Source organism: Onychomys torridus, chromosome 5, assembly GCF_903995425.1.
Source record: "Onychomys torridus chromosome 5, mOncTor1.1, whole genome shotgun sequence".
Taxonomy (NCBI): domain Eukaryota; kingdom Metazoa; phylum Chordata; class Mammalia; order Rodentia; family Cricetidae; genus Onychomys; species Onychomys torridus.
Genome location: NC_050447.1, coordinates 134,033,554 through 134,050,413, shown reverse-complemented (window position 1 = coordinate 134,050,413; position 16,860 = coordinate 134,033,554). Strand labels below are relative to the sequence as shown.

At 46.3% G+C, this 16,860-nt stretch overlaps 1 protein-coding gene across 1 annotated transcript in view; it reads right to left on the bottom strand.

Moving 5' to 3' along the window:
* The window catches only part of Dapk1 (death associated protein kinase 1), a 156,781-nt gene that overhangs the window by 23,471 nt on the left and 116,450 nt on the right, over positions 1 to 16,860 (bottom strand). The window contains exons 12-19 of the mRNA XM_036187547.1: positions 16,551 to 16,670; positions 16,019 to 16,117; positions 14,971 to 15,069; positions 13,859 to 13,957; positions 12,759 to 12,956; positions 11,341 to 11,538; positions 6,157 to 6,255; positions 1,883 to 1,960 (exon numbers count right to left, since the gene is read on the bottom strand). Coding sequence (XP_036043440.1) covers positions 1,883 to 1,960; positions 6,157 to 6,255; positions 11,341 to 11,538; positions 12,759 to 12,956; positions 13,859 to 13,957; positions 14,971 to 15,069; positions 16,019 to 16,117; positions 16,551 to 16,670 — 990 coding nt within the window. The remainder of the gene's footprint in view (positions 1 to 1,882; positions 1,961 to 6,156; positions 6,256 to 11,340; positions 11,539 to 12,758; positions 12,957 to 13,858; positions 13,958 to 14,970; positions 15,070 to 16,018; positions 16,118 to 16,550; positions 16,671 to 16,860) is intronic.

Here is a 16,860-nt window from a genome sequence, read left to right as displayed (position 1 = left end):
CTGTGCCCACAGAGAGACCAAGGAAGTAGAGATACTGCACAAGAGATGGGACTCTTGGCTTTGCACTAAGGCCTCTCAATCTCTTTGAGGCCAGGTTTCCCACAGAAACATCCTCCTCTGTGAACCCTGGGGATGTAAAATGACAGTGCCAGCCAGATGACTCCAGGGTTGTCACAACTGCCACAGTCCATTCTAAGGATGCTCCTCAGGGTGCCAACCACAAAGGAAACCACGTGGTGCTTCCTGTGTGCAAGCGCTATCCTCAGGACATCATTTATCTCAACTCTTTCAACCTTCATTACCATTCTCTGAGGTAGCACCTCTTCCCATGGGTCAAATGAGGATGCTAAGGCATAGATTTGGTGAACAATAGGCCAGTTCTTCCAGCAAGAGCTTCATGGGGCTGAATCCAGAATCCAGGCCACCTGCACTCATTAGTTTTTGCCAGCTTGATATAAATTAGAATCCCCTCAGAAGAGGGACCCTCAATTGAGGAATTGCCTCCAACAAACTGGCATGTCTATGAGGCATTTTCGTGACTAAAGATTAATTTGGGAGGGCCCGGCCCAAATTAATCCTGGGTTCTATAAGAAAGTAGGCTGAGCAAGCTATGGGGAACAAGCCACTAAGCAGCACCCCTCCACACTAGGAATGGAAATCAGAGCTTCTAGAATGTCCTGTAAGATCTCTACTAACTGAGCTACATCCCCAACCCTAAGGCAAGGGTTAAAATGTGCAGACAATTTATCTTTTTATCCTTTTGTTTCAGCCTAGAAACATCCAAAGCATTAAACTCTTTTACTTACAATCTCTTCATAGGTATTTGTAAAGACCAAACACCATCCTATTCTCTATGACAGTTTGCTACACATTAGTGTTGGTGACCTGATGTGTCTAATTTTTCCTACTACACTTTAAATAGGACTACAATGAACATGTATGTTAACACATAGATATTTTAACCAAAAGGATTTGGGAAAGTCTCTTGATGCATGAAATGGATTGCAGATCTCATGCCTGTATTTACTTATTTTATGTCTTTATAAACTTTACAATGCTGTGATTTGATAAACAGGAGCTTAACTGATACCTGGGAATTCAAAACAAAAGAGTGAAAGAAGCATCAGCAGTGTTCTTCCCCCTCTACTGTAGGGGTGTGTGGTGGTTCGAATGTAATTGCCCCCCCATAATCCCATAGGGAGGAGCACTATTAGGAGGTGTGGCCTTGTTGGAGGAAGTGTTTCACTGTGGAGGTGGGCTTTGGGGTCTCCTTTGCTCAAGCTATGTCCAGAATGGTATACAATTCACTTTCTGTTCCCTGTGGGTCAAGATGTAGAACTACCTCTCCAGCACCATGTCTGCCTGCATGCCTCCCGCCATGATGATAATGAACTAAACCTCTGAAACTGTAAGCCAGCCCAATTAAATGCTTTCCTTTATAAGAATTGCCATGGTCATAGTGTCTCTTCATAGCAATAGAAACCCTAACTAAGACAGGATGGTTAGCACAAAAACGATGGGGAACATCAGACTAGTTTGTGTGTCTATCTATGCATCACCTGCCCGCTGGGATGCTGGATCTCCTGTAAGCATGGGACTAACAGATGGTTGTGAGCTGTTAAGTAGATGTTGGGAATTGAACCCTGGTCCTCTGCAAGAGCAACTAGTGCTCTTAACCACTGACCCTCCAGCCCCAAATACACTTTTTACAGCCAACTGTATAATAAACCCAATAGGTGCTTTTGCATGTGTGCCAACTGATAGGACAAGGACAGATGATCTTTTTAAACCTAAGCCCAATGCCTCCTCCTAATAGCCCACAAAGAAAACACCAAGAACTTCTCACACAAAATGAGGTCAAGAACTTAAAGTGAAGGCTCACCTTTCGCAGTCTTGCTAGGAGCCCTGCCACATGCTCATGCTGTTCTGACTTGGCGAGGTCCTCAGCCGTTTTGCCATCCTGTAGGAGACAGGTGATCAGTGCCTTTCCCCTGCAAAGCAGAGCTGCATGTGATCCAAACACACCAGCTCGAGGAAGAAACAAGCACAGCAGAGTTAGAAGAAAGTCAGGTAAAAGACTACGTCCTGGAATGTTTTCCTGTCTGGGGAATCCTTATTTTATTTTGTGGCCCAGGAAAGAAAGATGTCAGAGCAAGGAATGCAGCAGGGCCCTGTGGTGACAACAGAAATATGCTCAACCCATAGGCTCTGCACACACACATTCTCTGGCCGATCTTCCCTGCCCTGAGCCCCTATCTCTAATCCAGCAGTCAAGAGTGTCTGCTTCAGTGTAAGCTTTTGTCTTTCAGTTCCAACACATACAGACCTGGCCCACAGACAACACTGTAGCTGGTCATCGCTGTGCCTTCCAAAGAACGCTTAGTCTAGCACAGTTTGGTTTAAGGTTGCCAACAACCACAGAGCAGGGACCTAAGAGCCCACAGCACTTTGACCTTTACTGTTTAATTACAGACTTTTCATGGAGCCATGGTTTCATATTTATTCTTATTTCTACACCATGGACATGAACATCTCCTGAGAATCTTCTGGTCCAGACCTGACCCAGTTCAGTGAAGCACAATCATAACCTCACAGTCCCTCAGGGGGACAGGAGCTATGGCTGTACCCCCTCCACACTAAGGGAGATGGACGCACTGTTCAGCTGAAGTTTTATTCAGCCCTAAAAAGCAATTTTCAAATAAATAAAGACACCTTTCAGCAGAAGAAAAATAAGTCTATGGCTTCATTATCACCCATTTGGAGGTAAGCCATCCCATGGAGGCCTACAACACCCAAAGTCTGTCTGCCTGCCAACTTCTTCAGCCCAAGCTCTTGAGATACTCAGGGGGTCTCTCTAGACCAGCAATTCTTAATCTCAGCTCTACTGGACTATGTAATTCTCTGCAGTGAAAAGCCATTATCCACCTTATACAGTGGTTAATAACACTCTGCAATCTACCAAGATGCCAGTAACATTCCTCAACATCTAGCCTGAAAATCACATGTCTCCAGATAATTCCAAGTATCTCTTGGGGACAAAATTGCCAGGCTGAGAATGAATGTTCACCCCAGGCTGAAGATGCAGCTCAGGTGTGTATTCCACAGAGGGTGATGCAAAGCCAGGGTCACCTCGTTCCTACTGTGTCCTTAAAGTCCTAAGATGGATCCAACAGGCAGGCCAGGCTTTCTCCTTTGCTCTGGGCTAAACTGAGTTCCTTATTGGACACTGCACCCCCAACCAGGAGTTCCCAACAAACTGTGTATTTGTATGGGTGCCTTTGGTGAGGATAAGCATTGAGGAAAAGAGGAGAAAGTAGATGACTGCCCCAGACTTTTCAAGGTGACATACAAGTCTGAGCTCTGAGGACATGCAGGTCTGGAGACATGGAGGTGGGCCTGGGTGTTCAGGTAAGGCTGCAGGCCTGGGACCCAGGAAGGAACAGAGAGAAGAGCCCTGGGCAGGCAGAGACAGAAGTGAGACAGGGTTAACAGGAGCCACTGGTACTTGCTGAGCAAGACACAGTCAGTGAGAAGAAGAGACTAAGTCAGAGGAGGTTATATCCAGAAGGAAGAGGCACCATGGAGTCAAGCCAATGGCTCCCAGGGTGGCTCTCAAAGTTATTTCATGGCCCAGGTGGATCTATAAAAAGGTCCTAAAAATGACTTACCACACTTTGACATACTATTTCATTTTATTTTTGAGACAGAGTCTCACTGTGTAGCTCGGGCTGTCCTGGAACTCTCAGATCTGCCTTCCTCTGCCTCCCAAATCCTGGTATCAAAGATGTGTACTATCACACCCAGTTGCTTCTTTTGTAATTTCTGTCTTAGTTTATACTAAAAGAGACAACTTCCTAGAGGGACTGGGGCTCTGCAGAGTCAATGGTCGAGGAAGACTAGCCCGTGGAGAGTGAGGAGGGAGGGCAAGGGAAGTGCAGGAGCACTCAGAAACCAGTCCCAATCACCCCAGTGGAGATCAGACAGGGAGGTGACACCAGAAGGCGCTGTGGAGCCAAGTGTTGCTTGTACAGTCTTCTTAGGAGTCAGAAAAGTTACAGCTCTGGCTGTCCCATCAGGCAGTGGCCCCAACCACAGGTCAGAAACAAACGTGAAGCAGAAAAAAATGTCAGCACAGAACACACAAAGGCACAAAAAACTTGGTACAGGTGAGAGAGTATGAAAGATAGTAATAATCTCAAAATACTCCTGTTGAAATGTCTGCATGGACTGCTGAAATTTATTTCATCTGTTCCTTCTTTAATGTAGCTCCTAGAGGGTTTGAATGACAGTCTGGGCTTAGTCTTTCGGCGATGTCCTCAGCACATGGTCACCCACTCCTCACACAAGGTCATCACTGCTCTAAGAGGAAAAGGCCTGCCTTCCCCTGGCTGGAGCGCCAGATGCCACGGGAGGCTCTCAGCGGTGCATGGTCCCTGGAGCCCTTACAGGAGCTAGCGGCCACCAAGCTCAGGCCTCTGCATTTGGTGCTTTCTCCAAGCCTCTGATGACTTCCAGACTACTCAGTGGCCACACTCCATGTGCCAGCTCCTACAAAGGGGTCAGCTCCACCAACTTCCCAGGACCCAGTGACTCCAGATTGACTGTTAAGATTCTTTGATCAGTACCCCTCTTTCATTTTCTAGAAGTGTCTGGAATGTCTGAGTAAATGGTGAGGCTAATTGAGGAGCTGTAAGGCGTGGACAGAAAACCCTGAAGAGTCCCTCTAGAAGCTGGAAGAGTTAGGAACCAGAGAAGAGGGTGGCACATGCAGGGTGGTTGTGGGGAACAAAGGAGACAGACACCACAGGCAAGCATGAACTGAGAGCACCATGGGCTCACAGAGGAACAAAGGAACCACATTTCTGGCTCCAACAGCTGATAGCATTCCAAAGTCACCCTTGTTTTTATTTTTCCTATGCGGCATCATCCAAGACAAAGAAATATTTTTTCCTCTTAAACCTGTGTGTAATGCTTTACTGCAGACGACTGACCTGTGGGTAAAGACTTGGCATACAGGTGGATGAAGGGCCTCGGGCCTAGCAGGTCCTTGTACGGCAGGAGTGAACAAGTTCCCTGAGAAACACACCCATGATATGCAGAGCATCATTAGTGTCTGTGCCTGCAGATAGCCCAGCCAGCACTGCACAGAACAGAGTTGTTGCATCTTGAGAGTGAATGGTACCGCAAAGTCCTCTCCACAGACCAGCACACAGGTGTCCGGGGCTTTGCAGCACACACAGCCAAAGACCATGGGAAAATGAACGTGAGTGGCCGTGCTACAGGGAAGCTTCCTTTACAGACACAAGCAGCAGGCTGGATTTGGTTCCGTGGGCTGCTTGGTTAAGATAAGACCTTGAAGATCTCCAAGAACCAAAGCTGAATTCCCTACCTCAGAGCCTCAGGTGGGCTGCCACATCAAATATCATGTGATCACCTTCACAACTGACTGTCAGAAAAGCTAAGATCTGTGAATGTCAAGACCTCCCCACACAAGCAGTCAGCCCACGGTGGGGCCAGCAACAACTCAAGCAATTATTTCATGGCCACAACTGAACTGCCACCTCATCTTGTTGGCCACATTCTGATCTCTGGTATTTTAGTAAATGTGGAGCAAAGGGTTTCTTCTGCTGTTGGGGTAACAAGCCATAAATGAGCAGTGAGAGGAATGGATTGCAACATACTTAAAAGTAATTCTCAGGCCCAGTAGCAAAGGCAGCCACTAAACAGTGGACAGCACCCCCCTTGGCTGCTCAGATCCCCCAGGGCCACACAGGGGACCCAGCTCCTCCCACAGGGCTCTGGGCCTCTGTGCCCTGGGGCCAACGGGAAGCACTTACAAAAGAGAAATCCATACGTGGAATAGAGAGCTAAGTGGCACTGTTGTGTAACATGGTAAACAAAAGGCCAGTGTGAACCAGCGGGTCGCTGGCGGAGTGGGGCTGGTGAGATGAGAAAAGGATGAAACATTAACTAGATATTAAACTGGGTCTGTGTGGGCAAATGTTTATGTAACTGCCGTGGAGGGTTAAAGCTTAATAGCAGCCTGTCTGCTTCAGAATGCAGTTGCCAGGCAATACCTTTCTCCCCGTGCCCTTGAGGCATGAGAAGTTTCCATGGCTCTCTGCAGCCAAACACCTGCACCTGCCTGGTACTCACCAAGGTCAGAGCCTCCACATTGGCGCCCATCAGACAGAGGTATCGGACCACATCCAGGATCCCATTGTTGGCTGCAAGGTGGAGAGGAGTACGTCCATACTAGGAAGAGAAAAAATACCAAAGGTGTTTTCCTGGCTGCTGCCTTCAGAAGCCCACAGTTCATAGCCATTGTCGTTAGGGGAGAGACAGCATTACATAAGGGGCCTGGGTCCATCAGAACTAAAGAGGAGGTTCTGGCTCCCACTGAGGCAAGCCTGCCAGAGAGAACATTTTCACGCACTTTGAAGTTGAAAGACTGGCTTCAAATACACATTGAAAAGATGAATGAGGAGGCTAGCCACAGGATAACTAAGTTTCCTGCTGTGCTGGCAGAGAGCAAGGCAAGAGGCAAGAGCGTGAACGTCCAGCCATCCATGTGTACCTGCACCATACAGTTCAGATTCAGAAAGCCAGGGAGGGAAAAGGAGAAGGGCCATGGAGGGCACTCTAAAAAGGCCAAGCTTTGAGACCATGCCTATTATGGTTTTAATGCCTGTGGTTCTCAAACTGTGCACTGTGAGCGTTGGGGGATAGTAAAGGCTATCTTAAGGTTTGAAGGATATGGAGTGAATCTCTCCTCCAAGTATCTCAGAGTAGAGATAATGGACTGCTGGCTTTCCTCCTAGTGACACTTGTCTGTGCAGGTCTGCTCTTAGGAGTTGGTGGCCTCTACACTAAGAAGCAAAGGTCTTAAAAATGGGCACTGGAGTGATGGCTCCACAGTTAAATGAACTAGCTACTTTTCCAGAAAAATCTAGCATTCACATGGTGGCTCACAACCATCCTTAACTCCAGTTTCAGGGGATCCAACACCCTCTCTGATCCCAGTTGGCACCAGGCACACATATGATACACAATAATACATGCAGACAAAATACCCATACACTAAAGTAATAATCTTTTAATGTTTAAGTCTTGAAAATAATTGTCTGAAACAGGGGAGAGAGGCATCCAATCCTACTCCATAACTCAGCAACCACACATCCTGGTGACGTGGTCATGTAAGGAGTAAGAGCAGGAGATTCCTCTCCACAGGCATTTTGTCTTTCTCAGAGGCTGCTAAAGTGAATAAAATTCACCAAGACACTACACAGGATGTGAACAGTCAGATCTTGGGAATATTTGCTTGCACAGTGTTTATTTTTACATGGCTCAATACAGTGTCATTTTAAGTGTTTAATATGGAAGGAATGTGGTAGAAACTTAACTCCTCAATGCCACTCCACCTCTTCCCCACGCCGCCCTGCTCTGCTCTCTCTCTATTAACACACTGGAGCATTTCCCTACCCGTTCACATCTATGAAGTTTTTGGTAAGAGACAGTAACTGAATTGGCGAACTCATAATCATATTCTTTGTTCCCTTACGGGCTTATTCACCTGACATCGGTGTTTCTGACTCTGTAACTAAATCTATGGCATGCTTCTGAAAGCCTGAATGCTACTCAAGCCATGGTTGACTCCTGTAGCCAGCTGGCAGGGAACAGAACTAGAGGGAGCATTCCACTGTATTCCTACTGCAAACAGTGCTGTGACATGTTTTGTTTTGTCATCCTCTTTACAGGCTTTAGAAAAGTTTTAACTTCCAAAATTGCAAGAGTTAATGTGAGAAGAGGAAGCGATAGCTCTGAAGATCTCGATGAAATGTTTGGAGTATGAAATGTAAAGGAGATAATTCTGACACAGTTTTATCAGGGGAACAGAGACAAGGAAGAAAAGCAACAAGGAAATGCACCCTGTCTATGAACCTCAAACAGAAATCTTAGGACAGGGCCTCGGGTAGCCTGGGCTAGCCTTGAACTTCTAACCCTTCTGCCTCTACCTCCCTCCAGTGTGTAGCACTGGACATGACAAAATTCAAATTCCTTATTGTTTTACTCTAGGCTTTTCACATCTGGACCCCAAGGTTCCACCTAGCTTCATTTTCTCCCTTTCCCCATCACCTCTGCCCTCAGGACCTGCACACCTGTGCCGTTACGTGCACTACAGTACTCAGGAGCTATGCATTCCGGCTAGGTCTGAAACTTCCTCTCCTGACCTCTTCATAGCTGTATCCTAACTGTTCCATCACCTCTATGAAGTTTTGAGATTCCTTCCTCTTTCCGAAGCACCTTGTGCCTGTCCCATGCCCGCCCCAGCAGTGATGACAGGTGAGTTTGCCACTTTGTATTGTATGCCTTGTTGTCTAAAGGCAGAACCAACCACCCATGGCTGAATCCTTGCCTCCCCAAGTGCCTGGGCTGTGTAAGAAGGCATCTATCACACCTGATGCCATTGCTTATCACAGGTGTGGGTGGTGTGCATGCATGTGTGAGTCTGCCTGTCTAGGGTGTTGCTCTATGAGGTTTCTGCCTTAGTGACACATGGTTTCATCCCTTTCTCTCATATATGTTTGCTGACTCAGCTGGGTTAAAAAGCAACCACCCCAATCTTCAAATAAAGCATGAAGAAATGTCACCACAGAGTGACAAGTCCCTGCCCTCTTAGTGTGAGAGGAACAGGATATAAATGGTCAATTTATCCCTGTAGGAATATAATCTATCAAGAAAGCACTATGGGGAAGGAGTAACTGTAGTGGATAGCCAACCCAGCATTGGCCTGGAAGTTCCAACCCCCATTGAGGCTTCAGTAATGATCACGCCCACAAGGCGGGGCAGAGGAGGGAGCCAAAGACCGAGGATCAGGAGGAGGTCTCTCTCTTGGTTCGGGGACGCTGGACGCTGGAGGTAGACCGAGCAGAGTTCTCCAGAGAACACCACTGGACTGTGCTATACCTTTGCCAGACCCTGCAACCTATCCCTTCATTTGTAAGTTACCCCACAAAATAAACCTCCCTTTTAACTACGTGGAGTGGCCTTAATAATTTCACCAATAAGTAACAGCCTGCTGAGGGACACAGATGACACTGTGTGACATCCACTCTAACAAATGGCTACCCAAGCCGGCCTGAGTAAAGGCAGACTGGATGGACTGTGGAGAAGCTGTGGCTGGAACTTACTTTCCTGTACATGACTTAAACATCTCTACTTCCTCACCAGAGGAAAGAGAGAAAGAAATGGAGAAAGGGTCAAGGATGGAAAGAGGAAGGGAAGAGGGCCGCAGGACAGGAAAAGGGAAAGAGCGGGAGAGGCAGAAGCAGAGGTCGAGAGACAGGCAGCTTGGTTACCGTTTGTCATCTAAAGGTTCGTAGGATAGAGACTTGGCTCATAACACAAACACAATGACATGGGAGGTCACAGAACCTCTGAAGAGGTGCCATGTGGGTCACTAGGCCTTTACCTTTCAGGAGTAGGTTAGGCCTTGAAGGACAGGGTAGGTTACAAAAGTGGTTTTTATAAAGCAAAGTCAGTTTCCTCCAATGTCCGTACCCAGTGTGACACCATTCAGCATGCAAGAGCCAGAAGGCTTCGTCATGACAGCTGGTAGATTCCTGCTCCACATAAGTCTGAACATGCTGCAGATCATAAGCTGACACCCTGCAACTCAAGGTTTTCACTCTGGCTGAGCTCAACATACTACCAGAATCACCCACCAAAGGCTCTCTGTGCTGTCCCAGAATGACATGTGATGAAAACAGTTCCCACCAAATGAGCCAAGTGTCCCGTAGGCCTGTGGTGCTGGAAATAGGACCACCGGCCTTACACATGCAGCCGAAGATTCCCAGGGCACATCTCAGCCCAGGCCAGTTATTTTTAAACATGGAAACTGAGCTTTGTCTTGGTGGATGTTTATGTTGGAGACAGGCTCTTAGCATGTAGCCCAGGCTTGCCTCAAACTCACAATCATGCCTACATATCAGGGGTATTGGGAGTACAGGTGTGTGCTACCATGCCCAACAAAGCTGGTCTTTTTAATGAACATGTTTAATAATATTTTGCCTTTATTTGTGAGCCAAAACACGTTTTGCTTTGTTTTATGTTTTCTGGATAGTGGGAACTGAACTATGGGCCTTCTTTGTCCATGCTAAGACATTAGCTGGTGTAGCCCAAATGCTGTGCACAGGCTGTCCACCCTGCTGCCTGCAGTGAAGGTAGTTTAATGAGCACGTGTCCATTGAGTCCACTTCTAACTCACTGAGGGAAGCCTGGAATGAAAGCCATTTGGCTTCCTTCTTAAGCCACTTACACATCTATTTTGGCATGATTAGGATAGACTAGGAGAGCAAGAAACAGCTAAAGCAAAGACCTAGCTAAAGCCAAGACCTAGCTAAAGCCTTCACAGGTCCCCAAGTACGAGGACTACCAGCTTCAGTTTCCACCACAATTAATCTTGGAATATGCAAGAGGAATAGCAAGACAATTCTCCAGCTGTTTCATAAATTACTGAACTTCCAACAAGTCATCATGAAACCCTATGGCATATATATAAATAATCTATAAACTGACATACCCCGCAGTTTAAATAAATTCCTCTCAGCTTCATTTTTAACATGACCTGAAGACAAGAGTGTGCCCGCCTGTCACAGTTACACACTGAAGTTACACAAACATTTAATTGTGTTTATTTTGTATTGAAAATCTACATGGGACTCAGTGAAATGATGGGTGACTGCAGTCCAGAATCTGCACTTGCGGCTTTTTATGGAGTGATAAAATGAAATTTATCTTCATTCCTGTACGACTTATAAGATGAGTATTCCCTTGGTTTTACCAAATTTGCTTAGTGTGAGTGCGTGCATACATACACAGCCGTGTTTGAAACTTTTGCCCACAGACAGCACAACAGAGACAGGGAGACAGCCAGTGCTCCCAGGGGCCTTGATCAAAACCCAGTGTCAAGAGTATTTACTAAGACCACTTCAGAAAGGAGCCTGCATTTGTGTCAAGGACTCTGACTCTTCTTGGAAACACAAGCACACGTGCATGTGTGCACATGCATAGGTTCATACACACACACACACACACACACACACACACACACACACACACACGTTCATTCATTTTACAAGCACAGCAGTGGGAAGCTGGTAGGCAATTTTCTGTTAGTCTAGGAAACTACTCAACAGTCACACAGCTCAAAATGGTACCATCCCCTAAAAAGCAAGTATATGAGTGATAGTCATCCTCAACTACAACAAGATAATCATAAAAACATGTCAAGAACCCAGCAGCCGGTGCTCACCTGTGCACCCCACCCTCCACAAATACCTTGTTTGAGATGTCCAGATTGCAGTTGGCTTCACAGAGAGCCGCCACGATAGATGCACTTCCATCTTTGCAGGCCACATGCAGGGGGGTGTTGCCATGCCGGTCTTGGAAATCCACAAAACACCCATGACCGAGGAGGGTCTTGATGACCTCCACCTGACAACGCCTCACAGCAAGATGAAGGGCAATGTGTCCATCCTGGAACCAAGCCCAAGCCCATGAGTGCTCTGACTTAGACCCTCAGCCCTATCTCTCCCCTGTGTGATGCTCAGCTGGAAACTGGATGGCTACTTCAAACACCCAGGAACTTCAAAGTCATTGGCTGGCCTCTGGAAAGGTGATCCATTTCACTCTGCATACCTGAAGCCTGAGCTGATCACCAGTTGATTCATTTAGACACAGGCAGGAGATCAGAAAGAAAGACTCCACATCTCTGTCTCAGAATTGGTAAGATAATGTAACTAACTATTGGTATGCCAATTGCCCATGCAATGGATTTGAAAAATACTTGCTAAATTCCTAAGCATTGGTTTGCATCAGGAGAAAGAGAGAGAGGGAGGGAGAGAGAGAGAGAGAGAGAGAGAGAGAGAGAGAGAGAGTGTTAGTTCCCTCGGGGCTGTTGAATGCTCAGAAAACAGATGCATGAACCTGGCCTAGGAATTAATAGCACCCCAAACAAGATCCCTGGGGAACAAAGGTGATACTTGCTGTGGGCAAGCGGAGCTTCGGCCCCATCTCTATTGTGTCTGCATGAGTTTCTCCACTCAGCACTCTTGGCACTGGAACTTTCGAATGTCTAGAAGAAGCACTAGCTCTGTCTACCAGGTGCCAGTGTCAGATACCCAGCCCAACTTCAGCAACCAAAATATTCTCAGCAACCAGCTATTCCTAGAAAGTCTCCTGGGGACACAGCTGCCTCCAGCTGAGATCCACACACTGTTCCATGGCACCACTCCACAAAAGGCTGCATGAGACAAGACCCCAAACTAACTGTACACAGCACTATTACTGTAGCTGTTTAAGTACGAGTTCAAAGAGATTGTGTTGAATTTGCTTAGGTGAGAAGGGAACAACTGGTCTAGAAGTGAAATTGTAAAACAAATATAGTGGTTTATTGTCTTTTTACAAAAGAGCAGGTGGCAAAATAAATACCCATTTCTACATATGTCTAAAATCTGACAATGTGGTGTCATTGTCCCTGCTCCAAAATTAAAAAGATTAAAATGGTGAACAAACTGGCTTGCACAAGTCATAAACTTAGTTACATACCAAAAAGAAGACTCTAGAAAATTCCAGAAACTGTTTGAGCCAAAATCAGGAAATCATAGTACACTGAGTTCAAGTGGGCATGTGTCTTAGTCCCTCCAGCCCACGAGATCACTTCATGGCAAGTACCAAGCATTTCTCCCATAAAGCACCTTATCAGACGCATTCAAGTCAGCTCCATGTCCAACCAGACACTCCACGATGTCATGATAGCCCCTGGCAGAAGCCGTCAGCAGTGGGGTCTCGCCCTCCCGGTTCTTGATATTCACATTGCAACCAACTTCACAAAGGGCTTTGGCCACAGAGTAATAGCCGTGCCAGGCAGCACAGTGCAGGGGGGTTTCTTCTTCCTGGCCAAGGGCACAGTGAAGAGGAGGAAACACAGACAGCAGCAAAGTCAAGGCCATGGAGGACACAGAGATTGCAGTCAATGGGGCAGAAAATTAATCTGAAATGACGACACCAGTGGGAGCCACTGCCATTAAGAGGCAGACCCAGCGCTCTCCCTGGTCAGTCTGTGCCCTCAACAGGAGTGCTAAGTGAACTTGGCTCTCTCAGTATATTACAGACAGCACTACTGGGATCCCACAAGGGCTGACTCTGGCTCCTGAAGAGCAAAACCTACATGTGGGTGGACTCAGAACATCTTTTGGCAAAGTTGCCTTCCTTTATTTGTCTATCTGAAACTATTACTGGCAGGAAAGCTCTCCTCTGGGCAAGAATTCTAGCAACTGCTGTGCTTTGATTCCTATCAGGTATGTAACTCCAGGATGAGTCAGGAGAGCGTGCTGGGAGGTAGCTATCATGATGGCCTTTCTGTAACCAGTCAAGGAAGCACTCGCCTGAACACTCAGGGGGATGGGATGTTTGAACTTCCATTAACATTATCAAACACACATCTATCTACAAGGTTCCATGACAGAGCAGTGCTTATAAATAGAAATTCTAAACCTAGACTGGGTAGGGTTCAATCCCTGGTCCCACCACAGACAGCTTGAGCAGGCTGTAAAACTTCCTGTGTGATTTCCCTCATCGATAAAGCAATGGTGCTGAGAGCAGGCTTTCCTGGGGACTAAACGGGTAAATGAAGAAGTTAGAAAGGAAGTTGGTTGCAGAGTGCCATCTAAGACCTGTACTCTGCAATAGAAAAGACACCTAAGTCAAGAGGCTCCATGAGTCACCTGGGTCACCTGGCTGCTGTACATTGAGGCCTAGGGGCAAGAAATTGAGCAAATTAGCTCCCACAACCTACCTTGTCCTGGAAATCAGGATTAGAGCCAAAGCTGCACAGTAGCTGAACCACATCTGCATGGCCATATCGGGCTGCCACATGAAGGGCTGTCTCTCCAGACTGCAAAAGAAATGGACCCATGATCTAAAGACCAGAATTCAAAACTACTTGGGAGAGTTAGAATGCTGGTCCACGCCTTGCTTTGGCGGCACTTCACACTCTCTCTCTCAAGCCATTTGCTCCGAGATTACGGGCAGGACCTGGGGTCAGGCAGCCAAGGCAACAGTGGTGCACACTCACACCTGGTTCATCTTGGTACTGAAAACAACTCAGAATGTGTTCCCTTTACCACGAGGGCCATGTTTTACCTCTTTAATGAACAGATGCTTGCAGCTGTTGAACTTGAAACTAGCACTACTCCACTACGTGACTCTTGTACACATGCACAAACCCCTTTAAGATCAGTCTTACCATTCTGCAAGTATTTAAATGTGTGGCTTTATTTAGTAACAATTTGCTCCTTTCATTGCCTTATCTGTGCTCAGAAACTTATTCCTTACATTCTCTGAGATTTTAAAGAACACCACAATTTGCTCAAAATAAATTTCTGTGAATAACAAATAGAACTTCCGATGCTTTGCTTGTATCTGCATCTGCCAGTGTCAGACTAAGCTAACCACAGAAAACATGGTTTATTGTCAAGTGTCAGGAAAACTTCAGGGATGAATTTATGTGCTGCTGTCCAGATCTCAATCACCCCTTGAAGACTGTGTGAAAGCTTTGAACTTTAGTAGGGGGAGGCTAACAGAAGTTAGGTTACAATAAAGGAGACATTGAGGTGCCTCTGTCTCCCTTCTTCCTTGCTGCCATGAGGAAACCAGCTTTGCTCCACCACATAACCCTAAATACTTTGCTTCTCCACAAGCCCAGCAACGGTTAAAAACATCTAAGGTAGAAACTCTAATTTAAATACTGGGGCAAGACACATCCAAAAAACAACAAAACCTTCAACTTTAAATCCCCTACTGGAGGACTTGATCCTCAACCTTCATCTTTGGGTTCTGGTGCACCAGCCAGGCCAATACTTAATTCACTCCGATTCCTCTTGTTCATCCTAAGACTCATGGCCTTACCTTGTCTTTAACATCCAAAGGGCATTTGTTCTCATTGAGAAATTTCAAAGTATCCACGTGGCCATGCCGAGAGGCCCAGTAGATGGCATTGGATCCTCCCTGCAGGGAAACCAATGTGGAGTCACAGCTAGAACTCTTGGACCATGCACCCTTTAAAATCACAGGGCTTCCCTTCTTATGGGGTAACAAACCCCAGGGGAGCCTCTTCCCAGAGGAACAAAACCCCATTTGACTTCAAGGCTTTGACAATTATACCATGGTTGTGTACCACATGAGCAACAAGGGAAGCTTAGTGAAGAGTGGAAAGAGGTATTCTATATTATCTTTGCAACTTTTCTTATAAATATATAAGTATTTCAATGTAAAACCAAAACATTCTTTCTCTTTTTTGAAGCCTTCATATAAACCTCTAGCTAGAATTTCTAACAATTCCCACAGTATCTTCATCAGTGTTTAAGACAATTCTGTAAAATGATATAGCTTGTACAGAACCAGCACATCCTCTAATGCACCCTAAATCACCTCTGACCTACTGATAATACCTGATGCCGCTGAAATAGCATGGGAACAATTGTTATGCTTCATCATCTAGAGAATAATGAGAAGAAATACATTCTGGACCCTGCCCCAACACTCAGTCCACGTTTAATTGCATCAGGGACGGAGCTCATGGATTCTCAGGGACTGTCACTCAATGACATCTGCATTTACAATGCTGTTTACACCAGGACATGTGTCCATATCCAGAATCGTGATAAACATGCAAGTTAATGAATTTCTGATTAGATTAACTACACAATGTATGACTTGTAACACCACTGAGTAAATGTGATCTGCAAGGCATAAGGCAGGAGAAAAGCAGAGCCTGCGGGGGAAAACATGCACACCTTTCCCCAGGGCATGTCAGCCTTGCACAAGGGTCTTTATGCAGCTCACTTTTATAGGAAATCACAAGAGTAGCCACACTCTCCCACTTACTGCTCCTATGATTAAGAAGACATTGGGGAATACATGAAATGAATTTGTTTTAATGACATAGAATTATGACCTTATCCTGAACATCAATCCTTGAGCCTCGTTTTATGAGTAACTGTAACATCTGGATATTCCCACAGCCAGCAGCAATCAGTAATGGAGGAGTCCCATGCTGAAAGAGAGGAGGAAACTATTCTGTTTTTCAGGTTTGGTAGGAAAGGGAAAGCCCACACCGCCTAGGATAGTCTCTCCCTGCTGTGTCCATACCCTTCCCCAGATCTGGGGACAGGAAGGGAAGACACCCTGAGAAGGATAAGAAGCACCTCCTCTTTCAGACTTACACTCAAGGATGGTGCTACTATTTGTAGAAGATAAAGAATTTCAAGGGTACAGGTGCAACTGGGGTGTGAATGAAGGCCCTCAAATGCAAAACGTCCTTATTTGCAACTCAAATCACTCTAGACGGAAAGAATTTCCCCCACAGAATGGAGGCTCCATTTGCAAAGTGAGGTTAGAGAAGTAGCTGAGATCCTTCCAAACTTGGACTTCTGGGTGCACTGTCTGTGGTGGAACCCTTTGGCACCCCTGGCAGAGGAGAGTCAGACCTTGTTAGGCTGGTTAACGTCATAGCTGGACAATGAGCCCAGAAGGTGCTGCAGGCCTGGGACGTTGTCATCATTGATGGCATGGATGATGGCTTTCATCACAAAGGAGTCTTCCTCGTCCTGAGAGAGACATGAGGATGGAAAGAGTTGCATAGTGGCCTGGACGCTTATCAACACAGGGGATGAACCCTAACTTGCTTGCCACAGAAGCATTCTAAGGAAAGAATGCCACTTAATCCCCGATCCACAGTCACAAAGGGAGCTAGGAGGTGAACTTCTGCCCTTTCATGCTGCCAACTATTACCACTTA